The sequence below is a fragment of the Gorilla gorilla genome, chromosome 3 (genome assembly GCF_029281585.2).
Source record: "Gorilla gorilla gorilla isolate KB3781 chromosome 3, NHGRI_mGorGor1-v2.1_pri, whole genome shotgun sequence".
Taxonomy (NCBI): domain Eukaryota; kingdom Metazoa; phylum Chordata; class Mammalia; order Primates; family Hominidae; genus Gorilla; species Gorilla gorilla.
The window spans coordinates 131023469-131043986 of NC_073227.2; the positions used below are offsets into that span (position 1 = coordinate 131023469).

The following is a 20518-nucleotide window of genomic DNA, read 5'->3' on the forward strand; positions in this document are numbered from 1 at the left end:
TTTGTATGCAGTATATTTTACTCCCATGAAATAAAACACATTTTTTTCATATTTGCTGAAAAGTAAAACAATAATATTGTACGAAATGTTATACACAGGGTAGGTTGTACATAGCAGTTTCAGAAACATCATTGCATCCACCAGAGAAACTATTCTAAAACTGATATTCACACATTTTTTATAATAATAATAATATGTTAGAAACATACAGTGTGGCATTTAGTATATACACTCCCTTGCTCGCAAGCGAAAAATCCTAATCGCTTCTGTATAACATGCTTTATTTTAAAGCCTAACCTTTAAAAACACTGTTGTGATATTACTAACAACTGCTTTTATAAAATTAATTTGACATTTCGATATATATACATCCTTTCAGTCATTTAAATGTTAACAATGCTAAACTTAAAAAATAACAAGCTTATAGTAATGTTAAAATGTCATATCCAGTCAAACATTTGTTTGTGTATGTGTCCTTGCAACTGTTGGAAATACTTGTAGTGAAAGATGTCAGACACTGAGGACATCCCTTTGAAATCAAAGGAGCTCTCTCTTTGATTCAGTGGTTTCCTTTTCTCTATATAGCTTCTCTTTCTCTCCCTTTCTTTAGTGCCCACGACCTTCTAGCATAATTCCCAGTCTTTCAAGGGCGGAGTTGCCCCATCCGGCAAGGTCCTAGGATCCCGGCGCTGTGGGTGCGGCTCACACGGGCCGGTCCACTGCATACTGGCAAGCACTCAGGTTGGAGGCCGGGTTCTGCACGCTGGCGTAGCCGAAGCTGGAGTGCTGCTTTGCTTTCAGTCTCAGGCTGGCCAGGCTCGAGTTACACGTGTCCCTATAAACATACGGAGGAGTCGGCGGCGCGTAAGGACAGGCAGGCGTCGGCACCGCGGAATTCAGCGACGGGCTACTCAGGTTGTTCAAGTTATTCAGGCTGTTGAGACTGGAGCCCGGGACGCCCGTCACTGCTGAGGGCACCATGCTGGACGACATGCTCATGGACGAGATAGAGTTGGGTGGGGAGAACATGCTCTGTGATGACAGGGGGTTGACGTTCATAGAGTTGAAGAAGGGGAAGCTCTTGGTGGATAGGGAGGCTGATGTAAGGCCCTTGGCGGCCCAGTTGTTGTAGGAATAGCCTGGGTACATGTCGTCGTAGGGCTGCATGAGCCCATTGAACTGCGGCCCGAAGCCATTCTTGCATAGCTCGGCCTGCTGGTTGCGCTCCCTCTTTCTCCATTTGGCCCGACGATTCTTGAACCAAACCTGGGGGCGGTTGGGGCAAGGGAGCAAACAGATGCCACAGTGCAGATTAATAAAACTTCCATCGGAGGCCAACCCCCGCCTTCCCCCGACACATACGCTAGCGCACTCACACACCCTGGCCTCGCTTCACTGCACCGCCCTGCACACCAAGATACCAGGGCCAGCTTTCAGTTACTGGCCCGGGTCTCCACCAAGCGCAGGAGACCTGGTCTGCTCTGGCCTGCGAGCCGGGACTCTGAGCTACGCCACAAACCTCAGCCGAACGCATGGAGACCTGCGGACGGTTTGATCACTCAGCTAGGCGTTTCTCCAGGTCCAAAAACACTTAATGTAAAACAAACGCGGGGCAGCAGGCTTTTCCAACCCTTCCCGGGGCACCTTGCAAACTTGCTTCCATTCCAAAGCCACAGACCCACGGATGAGGAGAAGGGGCTGGAAGGGCACTAGAGGACCGCTCTTTCTTCCAAGCAATTCCTCCCTCCCTTCCCTGACCTCCACTGTCGTCCCCCACCCCCTGGTACGTGCTCCCTTAACAGGGACTAGGCCGCCAACACTCTTTCTCGCCTAGCAAAACAACCAAATAAAGAGCAAAAGACCACCTCTTCGTCAGCTCGTTAACTCCAGGAGCTTGGCATATTAAACTCCGGGAACCCGGAAAGGGTAGTTTTGCAGAGATTCCCCCTTCTTTCGCTCTGCCTCTTCTTTACCCTAAGCCCACCACAGGCCTGTCCCGCGCGCCAGGCCCAGCCGGGTCGTTTGGCTTTGCAGGCGGCCGCCCAGGCCGGCCGGCTTCCACCCGTGTCCGGTGGCCCAGCCGCAACCCCGATCCCAATCCACATCGGGCCTCCCTGTCGCCCCAGACGGCGGCTTTTGTGTATTGGAGAGAGGCCTGGCCTGAGATATCCGAGCTGACACCAGTGATGTTTCACATTACACATCTCCGCCGGGCCCAGCCGCGTAATCCGCTTTTTCTCTTTTTCCTTTCATTCTTGATTTCCTTTTTATCCCCCTTCCTCTTTGCACCCGACTGCTATAAAAAGCACAGCTCACTCCCACTTGGCTCGACAAGCAGCCGCCCTGGAAGGAGAGACAGCTGCAAGGAGAGCCCAGCGCCGCGGCTACAAAGCACTAGGGTGGAGCTGCGGAATAGCGGGCGGGGTGGGAGGGCGTTTTCGAAGGATCCCAGAAAACCCATAGACTCTGTCTTTATTTTAATTACTTGCCATTTCTACCCTAGGCCATCTAAACTTTGCCCAGGCGAGAAGAGTACGTGAGAGGCCCGTTCCCTTGATGTGCAAGAGAGCTAATGAAAGACTGACCTTGCTCAAAACCACGCCGCCCAGGACCCAGCTCTGGCTCTGGACAGTTAAACTAAAACCATTTTCAACTTCTTCCCGGCCTTTTATCCACCAGCATAGCCTCATGCCTTGCACAAATGCCACCCAGAGAGTGTCTTCATTCCCTCTGATTTGGGAGAGCATTTTGGTCTTTATTCTTTTTATCGTTGTTTTCTTCTTTTTGTTTGCTCTGCTCTAACCGGGGGCTTTATTTCTTCTACCCAGAGCACTTAATTTTTTTTTTTAACAGCAAAGCCTCTGGATGCCGCTTGATTTGCTTGATTCTGTTTTCTGCTTCCAGAATCCTAACAAATTTGGAATCTTCCACCGACCAGCATAAACCAGGACGTTGCTATTGGGTAATTTATTTGAGCTCATTTTTGCCAATCCATAAAGTACAGATTTGCTACAAAGTTAAGGTAAGCCCTTTTTACAAAACTATGATTATAATTTAGAAGAGGGGGTGTGAGTTTCAATTTCCAGAGTTCAACTCCTGAGAGAAGATAAATAAACCAAGCAGAAAAGTCTTTCTTCTTTTTTTCTTTCTCCTTCTAAGAGGACTAGTAGTTGTGTATTAAAACTTTGCTCCCGGAGATCACAAAACTAGGAAATAGGGTGTGTGGGAGAGACCTGAATGGCCGAAACAACCGTAAAGAAGGTGTAAGAAGCGCGAGCCCAGGAGGGAAAAAGCTGGGCCAGGGCCGGCACAAAGGTTTCCCAGGGAGGGCCAACTCTTCCGTGTCTCTGGCGGGTTTTCCTTGTTAAAGGCTCACAGGTTGGAGCCTGTTCGCGGCTCTTGGCCTGGTAGGGATTTTATTAGCTCTGGTCTGGCAACTGCAAGCCAGGAACACAATGTCCTGTGCAGGGGATTGCCCACGCAGCCCAGCTCGTGAGATCGCGGGATGGCGGGGCAGTGAGCCGGTGCCGCTCTGGGAGCCTGAGCCAGGGCGGCAGTCCTGTCGGCCTCGGAGAGGGAACTGTAATCTCGCAACCAGGCCGCCGCGAGGCCTTCTGCCTTTGCAAAGCTGCGCCCCACCGGCGCCCTCCCAGGCGGCGCTGCCTTCCACATTCTCTCCCGGTCTACTTGCCCTGTACCTCCACAACATCCTCCCCCCATCCCTCCCAGGCTCCGTGCTGGCTCCTACCCGGACTCGGGCTTCCGTAAGGTTGGTCCACACAGCGATTTCTTCGCGTGTGGACATGTCCGGGTAGCGGTTCCTCTGGAAAGTGGCCTCCAGCTCCTGGAGCTGCTGGCTGGTAAAGTGAGTCCGCTGCCGCCTTTGCCGCTTCTTCTTGGACGGGTCCTCGGCGCCCACGTCCTCATTCTTCCCCTGCTGGCTTTTATCTTTCTCTGAAAACGAAGCACACACACTTTCCCGTCAGCATGCCCACCTGCAACGCGGACGCCAACTGGACCGGCGGCAGAAGCCGTGGAAGAGCTGGGCTGCCGGGCGCCGGAGGAGGGTGCGCGCGGCGGCTCCGGGCCGCGAGGAGCGCTGCGCCTGTGGGGTGTGCAGGCGCGAGTGTGGGTGTCCGCGCCCCATTTCCTCCCCTCCCCCAGCGCCGCACGTTTTATTCACATGTTTATCTCACTGCAGCGGCACATTCACTTTTATAGCCTGTGCTTTCAAGTATATTTATACACCTCTGCGCAGACACACCAAATCTCCTGGGACGCGCACACGCGCGTGGTTTACAGACCCCCCTCCCCCTCGCATAAAGCTCAGATTTCGATGCGGTTTGGGAAGGCTAGGAAAAGATGTGGGGATTCGGTTGGGCACCGAAGTTCGCCGGCCCTTTCCCAAAAAAAAAAAAAAAAAATGCCTCTTCGCGAAGGGCATTTCTGAGTGGTTTCAGGCAATTTCCTAACGAGTGGAGCTCCTCGGGAGCTGAAAGCCGAGAGGAAAACAGGGACAGAGGTCGGCGGCCTTTGAAGGTCCTCGAATCAAGATGCTGGGATTTTTGTGACCCAGGAAACAGAAGGGAGGCCAGGGTACGAATAGAGAGGGCGGCAGAATTGCTCGCGCCCTTAGCGCCCCAGGAGCCGGGCCGGTCGAGGGAGAAGTAAAGGGATGCGGGGTAGTCAAAATTCCGGCTCCCAGAAGTTCTGCGGGGAGCCAGGCGAACGACCACTCCCACCAAGCCTCCCCCCGGAGGGGCTGACTTCCTTGGGGCGAGAGGGAGCGGGTGGCGCAGGGCAGCTGAGCGGGAATGTCTGCAGGGCGGCGCGGCGCCTTACCTGCGGCCTCCGGGCTGGAGGTGTCGGAGATGGTGTGCACCTCCAGCCTGTGCTTGGAGGAGTCCAGGGAGCGGGGCTGACCGGGAGCCAGAACCGAAGCCATGGCTAACGGCTGGGGATGGTGACAGGAAGATGAGGAGACGGCCGACAGCTTGGTCCCCGCTGCTCGGTGCTCCAAGTGAAGCGGGCCTTTCATGCAGTTCATGGACGAGGGAGCGCGACGCTCTACTAGTCCTTGGCTACTGCCCCGCCGAGCCCCCGTAGCCGCCGCTGCCCGCTCCGGGTCGCGCTCTAGGCGCGGAGTTTCCCCGCTGCGGGCAGAGCCAGGGGACGCAACCCCCGCCGAGTTCTCAAGCCAAGCTGCCCCCGTCTCCTCCGGAAGGCTCAAGCGAAAAAGTCCGGAGACGGAAAGTCAGCGGGCAAACGAAGACATGGGATGTGGGCAGAAGGGCACCACTCGGAGCGTCTTTAGGGAGCAGGCTTCCAAGCTCCAAAGCGAAACAAGAGTGGGCAAAGACCCCCTTCTTCTCTCCCTCCCTCCCCCAAGAACCCCTCCAATAAGGAAAGCTAACGCCGACCGCGCTCTGCCCGCCCCCCCCACGCGGCAGCCCTGACAGAGAAGTGTCAAGAGTGACAGGGACAGGTAGCTGATATTAGATCCCCTGCGGCGGCAGCAGCCGCTGCAGCAACGACGCGGCCCTCTGAGCGCACCCTCCGCAACGCGCACACGCACACCCCTCGGGCGGTCGAACAGGAGCCGGGCCTTGCCGCAGCTCAGCTCCAGGCACCCAGGCGAGCGACGGACCAGATCTGCGGCTCCGCGCTTCCCTGTTGGCCTAACATCTTAAAACCAGAGGCGGGCTTCCTGGTGCCGAGACGTCACTCCGCTGCGGCCCTCCCCAGCCCTCTCCGCCTCCGCCTCCTCCCAGACCCTTCTCCGGGTGCGAGTGACGTGGCTCCGCACCAATCAGGACGCCCCGAGCCGCGGTGGAGGGACTGTCCTGCCTGCACCTATCAGCAGTGCGGGGCCGGGCTACTGCCTCGCCGTACCCACTGGGTCTACACAGGCAAGCTCCCGGGAATTCAGCTCCTGCCCAGCCCAAGGCGATCCGGCTTTTAGTACGAACCCGAAGGTGAAGAGATGAGGCTAGGAGTCGAAGGCTTGGGAGAAGAGAGTGGAAAGGTCAAGAAGAGAAAGGTACAAGGATCAACAAGACACCCACTCTTTGTGTCTCACTACATCCATTTCCAATCCCCCACCCCATATAAAAAGGAGACATGTTACTTAAAACTAGAAAATTTGAAAAACAGCAACAAATCACCTCTCCGATCTTATATTTTCCAAACAGCCTGTCAAGTGAATGCTGCGCTAATCTGAAGAAGCTTTAATTGCAAAGAAGACAGAGCCCTGAAAAGGCAGGCTAATAAATTAGAAATCGAGAAGCAAATGGACCCGTCAAAAGAAAATTACCTTGACTTTAAACGAACAACTGTTTGGTGGTTCACTCTGGATTTATACAAGAATAAAAAGTCGCCTCAGATCACGTTCTCTGTGATGCTTATTAGTCCCCAGACAGAAAACACACAATAGAATAGAAACCCTAACCCAGCGTTTTCAAAATGGTGAAAGCTTATCCATTCTACTTAACGTTGATTAAGACACATATCCTAGATCTTTCAAATTCCTTGTACACTGTATTAAGCTCGTCCTAACCCGAGAGAGCCACGCTTTAAATTCGACTCTCTTGTTTACTTTATTATCAATCAGATTTAAATCCATAAAGCCTGTAGAATCAACAACCTTGAGCTAATTACATATGAAATATGCCTTAATGAATTTCCATACAATTAAGAATGTTGCCAAATAACCAATTTCAAGGATAATTTTTAACAGTCATTTTCTTTTCCCAGTGAGCTCAAGGCTGTCTTGAGCCGTTAAAGTCCAAGCAGGCAGAAGGGGTGTGTGTGAGCTAAGGGCGAAAAGCCTAGAACTGCGCTCAACTAGCAAAAGCAAAACCTTATTTATATAAAACAAAAAAAATCACCTTTGGAGACATCAACTCTTTATAGCACTGTTTCCAAGTAAATTTAATTTCCAAAGAAATTAAAGAAAGAAATCCAAACATATTCAAAATAATTTTTGAAAGTCCTTTTGTCCCCCAGCATAGGTCAGCTGGAGAGGACAAACTAATCTCCTCTGGGTTTCTGCATGGGCGATTGTTTTACTATGGAGTTAGTGTTATCATCTCTGAATGTGTATTTGTTTGACATTACAGTCAATGATTTGCAATGCCAGCATGAAGTATCTTTAAAACACTCCCTCCTTGTCCTTGTTCACAAGATTGGGAAACTTATTCGGTGTGGAACAAAGTGGATGAAGCAGACTACAAATATATTTGTAACCTATGTGTCTCTCCTTTGCCCTGACCACCCCCAAACCCTATCTGCAACTCCTCCCCATTTTAAACTTGCAGTCCAAAGACGCAAATGAGAATTGTTTTTCAGTCTTTCTTCACCAGTATCATCCCACTTTAAGAATAATTTAGCTGCAAGGGAGGAATTTCTTCATAGTAAGTTTAAATCAGCATTTCTGCTTTTAACGTTTTATTCCACTTTACCCCATTCCACACATACAGACACCTGCTCAGAGTAGAACACATCCTCATGTGACAGGTCTGCATTAGCTGAGGCTCATACATCCAGCTATATTAGGTCCTGCAATCTTATCACTAAATTATACACATTACACTAGCAGCCTGTTGGTAAAGAAGGTTAAATTAATTTACATTCTGCTCATTATCTGGTGCTTAAATGACGCATTTTATCCCGGAGATTTGGCGGAGAATCTCCTTCTCAGACCCCACAGCGTTTCACTGAAGACAATGCTCTTACATTTGTAGTGGTTTTTAATCTGATAAGACTCTAATTTGCTTAAGTCTTTTAAATAAGGGTTTTAAATGTTTCTAGCCATTTTCTTATTGAATTTCCTCTAATTCCCCCAAGATCATAAAGTATATGTGTAAAGTAAATATTTCCTCCCATTGCACTGCCAGCCGATGACCTATAACTAAGTCAATAAGAATCCAGCTCTTTTCTGCCGAATGTGTTTACTAATCATATTCCAGTTTCTTCTTTTAAACCTCAGAATAGCTGTGGTCCCCACAATACCGTGCCCCTTAAAGCTTCATTTCATGAAGGGACTCCATCACATGAAAGAATGAAAAAAATCTCCACTGTAGTTAGTATACACAGCCCCTCACTCCTTGTTTTTCAAGATTCAAACCCCAGAGCTGCAAATATTTTTGGAAGCTTGGGTGTTAATGCCTTATTTTAGAAAGCCGAGAAGCCCCACAGAGCCATATAGATTTCTAAACCCATCTCTCATAAACCCACAGAATTTTGATAAAAGCTCTGGTGGCTCCACTCTACCGATGGAACTTTCATCACGACAAATATACATGTATGAAGGACCTCAATCAGCCTCCAAAGTGGTTGAAAAACCCAAGGGCACGTGACTGCTCCTCATAGTGCCAATGTGTGCGAGATGTTGGAAGCACTGGGGATCAGCAGCAGCCTAGATGCCTAAAAAGATAAGGAGTCCTAATTTGTGTGGACCCATTGAAGTCAAGTGGTGAATAAAGACAATTATCTAGATAATTCAGATTAAAGTAAAAGCAAAACCATATCTATTTGTATATATATATATATTCACATCCATTTTATATTACAGACACACACACGCACACACACACTGGCTCTGTAAACAACTGACTCAAAGTGAGGATTTTCTTTGCATTTTTCCAGCAGGAGTTTCAACATTCTCCTAATCTCCTAATCACTTTACACACTCACAGCAGCGGCGATTGGGTGACATTCTTCTCAGGCCCCCTGTGTGGCAGGACACCAACATGATAAGTCTGCATGGGGAAAAGGAGGTATGTAGTGGGAACTAAGAAACACTGTCCAGTGAAAACTCTGTGGCATGGTGGTGGTTGATTTTGGAGATTTAATGTACATAAGACTTGTGGGTGCACAGGCATAGGCAGCATAGATGAGAAAGGGGCCAGAATAAAATAAATCTTATGCATTTTGTGATTCCAGCATTACTGTGACCTCTGGCTAAGTTCTTCTTAATTGGTTTTAGAAATTACTATGAGTTCAGCCTCTAACACAGAAATTTCCAATACGGAGAACATCGGTGGTATCCTTGTAGGGAAACTGGAGGTGCTGCATGGCTTACGTGGGGCAAAGAAGGAAAACCCAGTGCTGGCGTGAGGTTTTGAGTCTGGGAGACATCAGGGGTTGTCTCGATTGGGGTTTCTTGCTTATTCTTTCAAAGAAAGACCCTAGAGGAGGGAAATGTGTGACATGGGGTCAGCCGTGTTTTGTGCTGGTATTTGCCACCGATTACCAGTCTTAAAGTCTTATTTAATTTCACACTCTTCAGTGTTAGTTGCGCAAAGTCCCTCTGGCCATGGCAGTGAGCGGTTGGGCTGTGCCGCCAAACTCTCCGTATCAATCTGGCCTGGGACTCAACCAAGTGATCTCTGACTTTTGGAAAGAGTCTGTCTTCAGAGTTCACCCAGAAGATGGCTTAATTAGACATCTCCCTGAGCTGTTAGGCCTTAGACGGGTGGGAGTCCTGCCCTGCCCAAGCTAGCTCAAGGACGAAGCCCGCCTGGACTCAGCTTGGAGCCACGTGATGGGCGTGAGTGTGTGAGCTCCTGGTAAGGCGCAGAGGTCAGATGGAGACCTTGCATCCTGCCCGAGAAGTGCCCCACCCCCTCCAATATCTGGCTTTTCTCTGCATACAAACCAAGCTGAAAACAGTCCACTACCCACCACCCCTCATAGCTATGGAACCAAATAACCCAGAAATTAAAAGCTTCACTGTAGCTGTCCTTTTCCCCATTTCCTAAATGGAATTTAAAAAGCTCTGGCTTGTCAAAGGGGGAAGATTATTTTCTGAATTGGAAGTCTGTAGACATATTGAGCAACAGCCACCCTCTCTGGGTCCCTGCAAATGGTACCCATTTTTCCAACCCACAGCTCTAGCTGCTCAACCATTTGAGATTTGGGGTAACTAGCTGGGGGAACAGTGTTCAGATGGCAGTGGGAGTTACCACCTCACAGTGGCCTGGGGAAGAGAAGAGAAAGAGATTAGAGGAGGGGGCATTTGCTAAAATCACTCAATGAACATGCTGTCAATGCTTCCTCACATTTGCATGTTACCGCCACAGTTTTCCTAGGTGTCACCGAGTCTCCAGAAAGCAACTACTTGCCGAACTAAGTAAAATAAGGAGAATGGTATAGCACATGTGTTTGGAGAAGGGGAAGGAAGGGTGGAATATGAAATCGAGCATAGATATCCAGGTCAGGAAAGAAGGAAGTGGCAAGGGGCTAAATGAAGTCCCCCACCCCGCCACTTTTTAAAACAACAGTTGGATTAAACACTCATCTGTCTTCCTCTTTTTCTCTTTTCTTCCCTCTCCAGCTTATGTCCATCTCCCTTTTCTATTTCTTTTGCTCTCCCTTCTTTCTGTTTTCTCTCTCCCAGACATGCTGGTAGCTAACATTCAGCATTAGTTGTCATGGTGACCATAAATCACATAAATCCAAAAATACCCACCTATAATCTGAGATGAAGCTTTTATTTCCCTAGCGAAATAATATTTTAAAAGCTGTCAGCTGACAAAAAAAAAAGGAACCCACCTCATTGTAGTAACCCAAGTAATATATTACTTCTAAAGGTTTAAATTAAAATGTCAGCCTGTTAAAAACATGCTGGTAGAGTCTTGGACACTCTTCCCGTCAGATCCTCACAAAGAAGTTGACTCTGTCATTCCTGGTCGCTCTTTAACATACACACACAATTTTGTATGCTCTCTCCCTTTCTATTAATTTCTTCCTCCCCTAACAACTACTTTAGTTCTCAAAGACTCTACGCATTGGGTTCTAAAAGAAAAGAATCTCCTCCTGGATCAGAAAACAGCCTCATTGGTTGCTGAAGTGAAAGATGTGGGGTTTACGGGGAAAGGTTATCAGGACCATAATGGCGGTGGTGGTAGGAGGTCATCCTAGAGGAGTTAAGAAGAAAAAAAATGCAGGGAAAAGGACTGGAGGTGGAAAGACAGAGTAACAGAAAACTGAGCTGGGTGGTCAGGTGCTGCGGTGAAGTCTAGCCCCGAAATGATAGGTATATATTCTCCCACTCCTGCCTTTTTCTCCTCTGAGAGAAAACTTTCCTAGTCAGAGACCATGGGGGGTAGGAGGCGGGCAAACGCCGCTGCAGTTGGGCCTTTTGTCTTCTACCTTGGGCTTGTTGTATTTTGCCTATCTTGGATTACAGGGTATTCGCCTAGATGAAGAGCCATTAATTACCCATTCAGTCAATATTAGGAAGACGACAAAGCTTTTTACATAGGATTAAGAAGACATCAGATTGTTCCATTAGTATATTCCTGCTCACGAATAAGCTTTCGTTATACATTTCCTTTTCCCCCGAGCCGCTCTAACAACTGCTGCATATATTAGCAGCGGGCGGTGCGGAATAACAGCCGAACCAGCCTTAAGAAACTTTGTGTACCGAGTCAGCAGCGAGGAACGCGACCTGTAAAGACCACTTTTGCGGGCAGGGATCCGCAGGGACTGACTACTTTCGGACAACTGGTACAATTTCCCCTGGTGGTGAAAAACCACAAAGCGGTGGGGCACCTTTCAAGTGAGCTGCAGATTTGACTGGCGCGGGGGGTGGGGGAGGAGAGGGGAGAATGGGATGGCGGAGGTCGGGCGGAGGAAAGAAAATGGAAAACTCTCCTTACCCCTATTTCGTTGCTTTTTCCTCAAGCCTCATGCCCCCTTCGGCAAGCACCTGTCCCTTCCGCGCTAGCCACAGCTAGAGTTCTCCACCTTTCTCTACACATCCCCCTCTTTCTGACAAGGCTCAGGACCTTGGTCACCACCCCACGCACCACCATTTTGCCTTTTGCTAGAGACGGTCTGGGCTGATCCCGCTGGTGTCCATGTTAGGATTAAAATCCCTTCATGACGGCGAGGAAAACTGTATTATTTGCTTTCAGGGGGTACATTAGGAGTCCACGTAGTATATGCTCCGCAAACATTCGCTGATTGAATGAGAGGCGCGGGGGCGGGGCGGCGGAGAGGGGTCTGCGGCCGCCAAGGCGGCCAGGGTTAACCCAGGTCCTTCGAAGAAGGTTGGGACCGAGCTGCTGCCGCGTGTGAAGGTGTGTGTCGCGGCTGGGGGTGCCACAACGGGCCATGGAGCCCACCTCCCAGAGGGAGGAAGTCTGTGCACACCAGACTTGGGTCGAACACTTTCAGCCCATCCACTGGGCCAAAACTATTTAACAATTAATGCCTTCCTGGGGGAGGCCGGGGGAAGTACCCGCCCCTTGTCGGGACGCAAAGCCAGGCGTCAGGTCCAAAGGGGCTGCAGTGCAGTCCGATTTCAGCACGGAACCCAGAGCCGCCGCCCTGAAACTTTTAAGCCAGTAACAGAGGAGGGTCAGTCCGTCCTCCTCCTGAGGGTGAAGACCATTTTATGAGTTCCACAAGATGAAGGCACCTTTCAGGACCCCCCAAAGCAAGAAAAGCCAAAGAAAGGTCTGTTTGCTCTAGGGGGTCGTTCTCAGCTGGCTTCTACACCATCTTCTGCTAGCTGCGTCCACCCTCTCTCAAACCTCTGGCTTTTAGGGGTCTCCAGTCGCTCTCGTGCTACCCCCGTTTCGGGGTTCTATCCAGGCTGGGCATCCGCCCAATGGATACCAAGGGGAATGGGACTCACTAGGGAAGGAAGGCAGAGCCTGGACTGCTTAGAGGTGGACTCTGCCTATACAGAACGTTTAGTCTTTAACGAGGACATGGTATTTTTGGGCGGCGTGGGGGGCAGAGGCGGAGAGGGTAGCGTAATAGACTATCACGGCCTTTTGAAGAAGTCATATGTCATTGTGAACTTTTTTTCTCTTTAAAAGCAAAGAAAAACTTTTAAAAAACACAAGAAATAAATCCTTTTGTTTTACAAGCAGGCTGTGGCCAGGACTTTGGATATTCCATAAGTTAACTTAAAATCAGGGAAGGATAGGTGCTCTATCCTTCAGCAGTGCTATAGCTTTGCCCACTCATGTGTGATTTTTTTTGTCTTGTCTACTAGTTCCTTAAAAGCCAATTAAATCAAGATTTTCAGCATTTCTTCCCATTACATGCCTTATCTTAATGGCATTAAACGTGTTTAGGCAGCAATTTTTCTTTTCGGTCAAAAAGTAGAAAAAGACATATTGAGTGTAGGGGAAGAGCCTTTCACGTGCACTAAAACAATGGGGGCCTGAAAGTAATGGTTAAGAAAGCAATCATTCATTATTTCTAGTTCTTTATGTGCTGGTTATCAAAAGCGAACGACCAGGGGCGCCTGCCCGGCTTGTGACTGGCGCAAGCAGAACTCCTCTGCTCTTAGCCGTTTCCTGCTCACCTACGAGGACCCCATCCTACCGTAGGCTTCTCCACCTGTCCTCAGAATGCATTCCCCCTGTCTAGGAAACCTGGGGTGGGGACTGGGGGAAGGAGACATTTTGCGTCTCTCTGGCTCCCAGCACAATAAGAAATGTCAGCCTCGGCTTGGCGACTGCGAGCCCGCCCCGCGCGAAGCGAGATTGGGGAGCTCCTCTAGTCTGGCCGGAGCCAGGGCTGAGCCCGCGCAAAGTATTCTCCCCAGAAGTCATCGCTGCTCTTGATTTTTAACCATATCCCAAACATACTACGGTCTAATAATTTATTTTTACTACCGATTATCAAACAGAAGAAGAATTTAACACAATCTAAATGACAGAAATCACGCGACGTTATCTCTGCATTGCCCCCATTTAACCCCATGGGGTTAATCCCGGACAAGTGAGCGTTTAACTGGCCCAGCAGGGCGACTGGCAGTGTAGTGCAGTGTCCGGGCGTGAAGCACCGGATCGCTTTAGAAGCTTCATTTCAACAAATGATCATTTTCTCTCAGATTCACGGGGAAACTCCAATGCAAGACCTTTGTTTTCTTCTTAGTAATACGGTTTGTTTTTTTGACCGGGGTCCCAAATCGCCCCCCTCCTCCCATATTACATTTGTATTCTTACACTTTAATCCGGAAACAGGGGGTTAGGGGCCGAGGGCTGTGGGGGGGGGGGGGGGCTTTATCTGCTCACATTATCAAAGGTCAATAGCCTCCTAAGGCTAGGCACTTATTTACTACGGAGCCAGGAAAATAGAGGAACAGTAAATTTGAGGGGTTTTTTTTTTCCATGTATTTGAAAAGAAAGGCATCTTCCCCCCTCCATCCCTTACACACACACAACCCCCTCTATAGAACAAGTTTCAATTCAGGAAAGGCCTGTGGCGTAGGTTGGAGACTTTTTAACTTTTTACGTAAGCCTGTAGACCTCCTCTGGCAATGTCCCTCGATTCCTCCAGAGTGAAACCAGCCAATCAAGAAACGACATCGCCAAAACCCAAGGCCTGGCAACCAGTACTTCAGGCAGGTTCGCGTCGACAGGGGCAAACCTCCATTCTACGCTGGGCTGCTAAGCACAGTGGCTGCCCTCCAGCTCTTCAGGGATGTTGTCGGCCCCCCGCCCCTCCCCCAACCAGCCAAAGCAAACCTTCGCCAACTCAAGTTTCCCTTGCTTGCCTCCCGCGATGAACCGCGCACCCACAAGTCTGGGTGGGGCGTGGCTGAGAGCCTGAGGGACTGAGTGGGCCCTGGTGGTGCTGCTCGCAGTGGGATATAACGAGCGACAGAGGTCGCTGTTGGACCACTTTTCCACGCCAGCCTAGACGCCGAGGTTTGCTGGAGCGTGCGCAGGGGATCAGACCACAGGGAGCGAGCGAGAGGGAGAGGTGTTGGGTCTCAGGAGTGCAGTATAATTTGGGGAAAGGAAATAACGTCCCTGGGACGGCTGCTTCCCGTCCCACCCAGAGGCGGAGTGTCTAAGTTCAAGCAGCAGGCGCGTCAGGTCTGGCGGCCTCGCCTTCTTGCGCTTCGCCCGAGGCCCAGAGTCCCGGAGGCGGGTGCCCAGCGCGCGGCCTGCACTTCCCTCCCGGCCTTACCATTGGCGCCAGGATGCTGCCGCGGGAAGAACTTGCTGCTGGCTGCCTCTTTTCGGCTCTCAGGAGAGTCCGTGAACTCGACCTTTTTGATTTCGGAGTCTTTGGAGAAGAGACATTCAACGGCCGCCGGCTGCACGCCTGGGCCACGCGCGCGCCCGCCCCACGTGCGGAGAGAGGCGTCCCGGGCCGCGGCCGAAAGGAGCCGGGGACGGGAGGAGGGGGAGGGGGGAGGCAGGCCGGAGGAGAAAGAGGGACAAAGAGCAAAGACCCAGTTAGAGGAAAGAGCTGACGGCATCCCCGTCCCCCGGACCCTCTGGCAACCCGGGGCAGGATGGCGTACTCTTTCTGCGCCTCCCCGGTTGCCTGCGGTTCCAGCCGGGAGGAGTAGGCTGGGGGGCTTCGGTACACAGCGCGCCGCTGCTTCCTAGTCCACCGCCCCGCCACAGGGAGAGGCCACTGGCGATTTGGTTCTGATTTCCTTCCTGCCCAGGCTGGCACCTCGGGGAAGCGCCCCTCGCTGGGGCCTCGCCGCAGGGCCAGTGCCCTCTTGCCGCCCTCACGTGGCGCGGCCTCCCGTCCGATGACCCGGGCAGGAGAAGGGGGTTCTTACCTAATTGCACACACGCCGACACCAGTTTGCGGCAGTTGGTCTCCATTCCCCGTTATCTGCAAAACAGAAGAGAAGTAAGGCTGTAAGAAGCGGCGGCCGTCGAGTGAGCAGGGCTCAGATGAGACTACGTTACACTAGCTGTTAGGCGCCTACTGTGTGCTAGGCTTCAGACGTGTTTTTCCGACCTGACAGCCTCTGGCTGTGCAGCAGCATCTCCAGCCTAGCCTCGGGCCCAGGACAGTTAGATATTTATCAAGAGGGGACCTCCCTCCAGAGTTGCCGCAAAAGTGCCCAGAGGTTAGAGGACTATAAAGCCACAGTGTGCTGGGGAGGCTGTGGACCTACTTTCAAGAATCTCGGTGCCGGGGTTAAGAACTCATCTGAACGCAATGGCAGCGGGAGTGGGTGGGTGGAGAGGACTTTTCTCTTTGGGAAGCTGTACGCAAAGACCACCCTTCAGTGCTTGTCCATTAGTTGGAGCTCGGTAAACATTTGTAGAACATCAGCGCCAACGTGCCCCTGTCCTAGACAGCAGTTTCCCTCGGTTTTCTCTAATTCTGAAACGAACGGGCTCTTGGCCTAGGGTGTTCCAGGAGCGAGCTGACTTCGGGCCTCTCATCCATCAGGAGCCACTTTTCCATATTTAGCCACACTTTCTCCTAGAGATACTAACCCGACCATTTATTTACTTACTACAAATAATTACCCTAAAGTATGATTTAAGATCGCAGAGGAGAGCCACTGGGTGGACTGAGCGAGACTGAGGAGAGCAGGGCAAACGTTCTTGGAGGGTTTACTGCCCGCCAAGGACGGAGAAATAGCTCTGGTATAACTGCTACCCAGTTCTCCCCCTTTCTCTCCCGGGCGAGCCAAATCTTTTTCACGTTTTCAACCACAACGCAGCGAGCCAAGCATTTAACGCGCTCCCCCTTCTCTGCCACAGGCAAGCCGGGAGAGGTGGGTCTCGAGGGGCTCCACCGGGTGGGTAGAAGAGCCGCGGTTGCTTTAAAGACAAGAAAAGAAGGTCCAGGGCTCCCTAGGCCCCTTCGATCTCAGCGCCTGCCTGTCTCCACGCTAACCAGGGTACGCCGACGACCGGAGGGCCCACTTCGCGCGGGTGCGGGGATCGGGGTGGGAGCAAGCGTTGTCGGGATGGCGGAGGCACAGAGGCGGGGCAGGGAGCTGCGGGCCTGCCTCTGGCCTGAGTACCGTTTCCCTGCGTCTCGGCCTCTCCTGAAGGGAGCTGGCCCCTGGGGAGCCTCTGGCCAAGGTCGCTGCCTACAGGAGGGGCTGCCCGGCGCTGTGGCGTGGGGATCCAGGGTGGGGACGGCCAGGCGGTTCCCCCACCCGCTAGCGAGAACGCGGGCGGGGACTCTGCCGATTCGATCCTTGTGGGCCCGTGGGCCCAGAAGTAGCAGTTTGGCGGCTCCAGATTTAGTGATTCTGCAGTAAAATCACAGGATTAGTCCCTGATTGAGATGTCTGTTCGTGAGATATTACAAAATTCATTATCACAGCTTTCTACTAACTCGATATGAAGTAACACAGATGGGATTTTATTAGTCCAGACTTCAAATGTTTACTTATGATAATTTCGGAGGAAATTTGCATGTCATCATCATTTCGATAATCTTTTTTTTTTATATGTCTGAACTGGCTGCATTATTAGCTGGTAGCCGGAGCACTGCAGATGGTAACTGCAAATAGTTTTTATTTATTTATTTTTTTAAAGAATGAAATATACAAAAGAAAAAGATTGCGTTGCTCGGTGTAAAGTCAGTCAATTATTACACATTCTTCCCCCCACTTCCCCGTGCTTCAGTGCTGAAGACCAAACAAAGCAATACAAAACAAATCTTCAAGAACTCATAGAGCTCCACTCTAAGGACTGAAAAGAAGGTCAAGGCGTGTTCCTTAGCTCACTCCTACATGTCCTTGTGACTTGGAGATTTATTTTGCAGTCAAAATGAGCCTTGAGACCTGCATTTTTATGCTTCATTTAATGACCAGGCCTACTAGAAGAACTGAGTCTAAATAACTGGGGAAGATAATTTTTTAAAAAGAGACCTCCAATTCCCGCCTGCTGATCCTTAAACTTGCCCTATCAAGACAAGTCTTCTGTGAGAAATTTGGCTGCCAGACTTCGGAACTGGCTTCAATGGCTAATCTCACAAATTGAGATGGGAGACTTTTCCTAATGGGAGGTAGTTCTCACCCCCAAAGTTCATGTTCTAGTTGGAATGTATATGCCAACGACTCTTGTTTTGGCCAACTTGGGTTTTATATTGTGAGCACACAAAAAGCACTACACGGCTAATGGAGGATGCGGAACCATGGCAAAGCAGGCAGGCAAGCCCTAAGAAATAAAACAATTTGCTAAAAAATAATTTCTGATGACTACCGCAAGAATGAAAGTGCAGGAAAAATACAGTTCGAATAATCCCAGATCCTTTCACATTTCCCCCCTTTTCATACACTTTGTTACCCCATAACAAAATCTTTAATGGAAAGTTTAAAAATAAACAGCACAGGAACATGTGTTTTAAATGAACTAAATTGTGAAATTAGCCAGTAAATTAATTTGTACTAAGTAATTATTTAAGGAAATTAAAATACTGCTCAGTTCAGTTCTGTATTTTACCATGTGTGTGCGTTCTTTACAACCAATTAATATAAGTGCTTTAGGAACATTTGAAGACAAACACGCTTAAGGAACAAAGCACCTAAATAATTTAAGTGTAATTTTGCTGAGTTAAAGTAAAACATTCCACAAATGAAGTGGCTATTTAATTTTTTAGGGAAAGTTTGGTTATTGAAATGTTGTATGCTCATGTTACATCAACAAAAATCTTCAATTTATTTTGCTTATGTGCTTTGTTTTCTTGATATTATTGGTATTTGAATTTTAGATGGATTTCTGCCAAAATGATATTTTGTGTGATAAAAGCATCTTTAGTTTTGATTGATGGACTAAAACAAATGCAAGGAAATTTCTTTAAATCAGATTAATTTTTCATAAAAATATTTTAGAATGTATGAATTCTGATATTTAAATTTATAATGGTAAAAGTTTTTTCCGCTTAGTTTAGTAAGACAATACTCACACAAAAGAGTAAAAAAAAATCACACCACCTTATGATAGTTTGATTTCTAAATTGCTTAAGAAAGTAAAGTGGTTAAACTGGAAAAGAGGAACATATTTCTGAGGTTTAGAATCGAAAATTTTTTTCTTAATCTCCAGCTGGAAAATAGTTCTCTGCATCCATTTAAAGTGTATCTCCTGAAGTGCCAGATTGGAGTTGACTGGTGATCAATTTAAAGGAGTTACAATCCAAAGAAATGGTGAGAGCTTGGCATCCAGGCCTGGCTCCCAGGTAATTCGCTTGGGCCTGAGAGGTCACTAACTGCCAGTTAAGATGGAATCTTTTTCTTTTCTTTTCTTTTCTTTTCTTTTTTCCCAATGGATAACAATGGGACGGGGGCTAATCTTCCAGTAGCTGAAACTTTGTACCCAGCCCTTTATCTTGAGAATGCTAATCCTTGGCCCGAGGATTTGTTCCTGCAGTGTTGGCACCGAGATTTAAGGGAAGATACCTCGTTTTAAATGCCAGCCATGGTCTGGCTTCCCTCTCGACTTCAGCACCCTGTAGATTGTTAGTGTCTGTGGCGGGGGACGAAAGGAACAGGGCTTTGCAAGGTCTGTTTGCCGACTGCGTTACCTTGGGCGAAACTTAGCCCCAAAAGCCACAAATCACCTACGGTGAAGATTCTCCGAAGTGGAACAAATTTCCAGACTCGCATTATCTCACATCCCTGCGGGATAGATGGCCTCCACTTACCGGCTACCGGGAGAGAGCTGCTGTCTCCGTGTCCCACTGCTTCCCGGGGCGATTTCCAGCGAGCCGAGGCTCCGGCTGCACTGCAAGCGCCCGAAAGCCGGGCCTGAGAGGACTGCAGGGCTCCTGAGGGTGCCAAGTTCCGAAGGAGTCCACGGGTGCACTGGGGCCTCCGAAATCTAGCCGCCACTGGCAGTTTCTTTCTGCTCCTCTCCAGCTTTCTCGCTCGGTCTCGCACTCTCTCTCCCCTCCCTCCCTCTCATCCCTCTCTCTTCCCTCTGCTCCTACTCCGTGTGGGGAGTGACGTGACGTCAGCAGAGATTCCACCAAACTCCACTGCACAGTGGCGCGCGGGCGGCCGGCCGAGCCCGGCTGCGCGGCTGGCGATCCAGGAGCGAGTACAGCGCCCGGGCGAGCGCCGGGGGGAGCGAGCAGGGGCGACGAGAAACGAGGCAGGGGAGGGAAGCAGAGGCCAGCGGGCCGAAGAGTCGGGAGCCGGAGCCGGGAGAGCGGAAGGAGAGGGGACCTGGCGGGGCACTTAGGAGCCAACCGAGGAGCAGGAGCACGGACTCCCACTGTGGAAAGGAGGACCAGAAGGGAGGATGGGATGGAAGAGAAGAAAAAGCAATCTGCGCCAACCCGGCAGCCCTAATAAATCAAAGGGGGAGCGCCAGGGCAGCGGGGAGACAGAAACGTACTTTTGGGGAGCAAATCAGGACGGGCTGGGAGGAAGCGACAGGGAAAGTGGCCCAAGAGACGGAACAAAGGACAATGTTCATGGGGTTGTTTGGGACGAGGCGTGTGGAGTGTGGGTGTGAGCGTGCGTGTGTGACCTTCTTTCAGGCCTGCAGAGTTGAGGAAAGAGGTCACAGCAAAGAGGGACTGCGGAGGGAGGAAAGTGAGAGACCGGTAGAGGGCGGGAGTGGAGGTGGGCGCGGTGGGGATGGGAGAGGATGAGTGAAGAGAAATCTGGAAGAATGGAGTGAGCTAGTGGGAGAGGGTGGGAGGGCCACAGCCGGGAGCAAACGAGCTAGGCTTGTCAGCTGGGGAAGGCCGGGACGCTGGGCCCAGCTTAGCTGGGACACCGCGCCCGAGGTCAAGGCGGGTGGACCAGGCATGCTGAGAGTGT

General features: G+C 50.2%; 1 protein-coding gene across 3 annotated transcripts; it reads right to left on the bottom strand.

Annotated features, from left to right (window-relative positions):
* On the bottom strand, positions 1 to 20157 carry PITX2 (paired like homeodomain 2). Of its 3 annotated transcripts, XM_055384465.2 has the most exons (5): positions 19393 to 20157; positions 15554 to 15609; positions 14944 to 15081; positions 3749 to 3954; positions 1 to 1266 (listed from the first exon to the last, which is right to left on the bottom strand). In XM_055384465.2, exons 2-5 carry the CDS (start codon positions 15597 to 15599, stop codon positions 703 to 705), a joined length of 954 nt encoding a protein of 317 aa, XP_055240440.1. In that variant the 5' UTR covers positions 15600 to 15609; positions 19393 to 20157; the 3' UTR covers positions 1 to 702. The 3 variants fall into 3 exon arrangements, with proteins under 3 accessions (XP_055240440.1, XP_055240441.1, XP_004040329.1); XM_055384466.2 differs by lacking the exon at positions 14944 to 15081; XM_004040281.4 differs by lacking the exons at positions 14944 to 15081; positions 15554 to 15609; positions 19393 to 20157 and adding an exon at positions 4843 to 6777.
* Between the last annotated feature and the right edge of the window lie 361 nt (positions 20158 to 20518).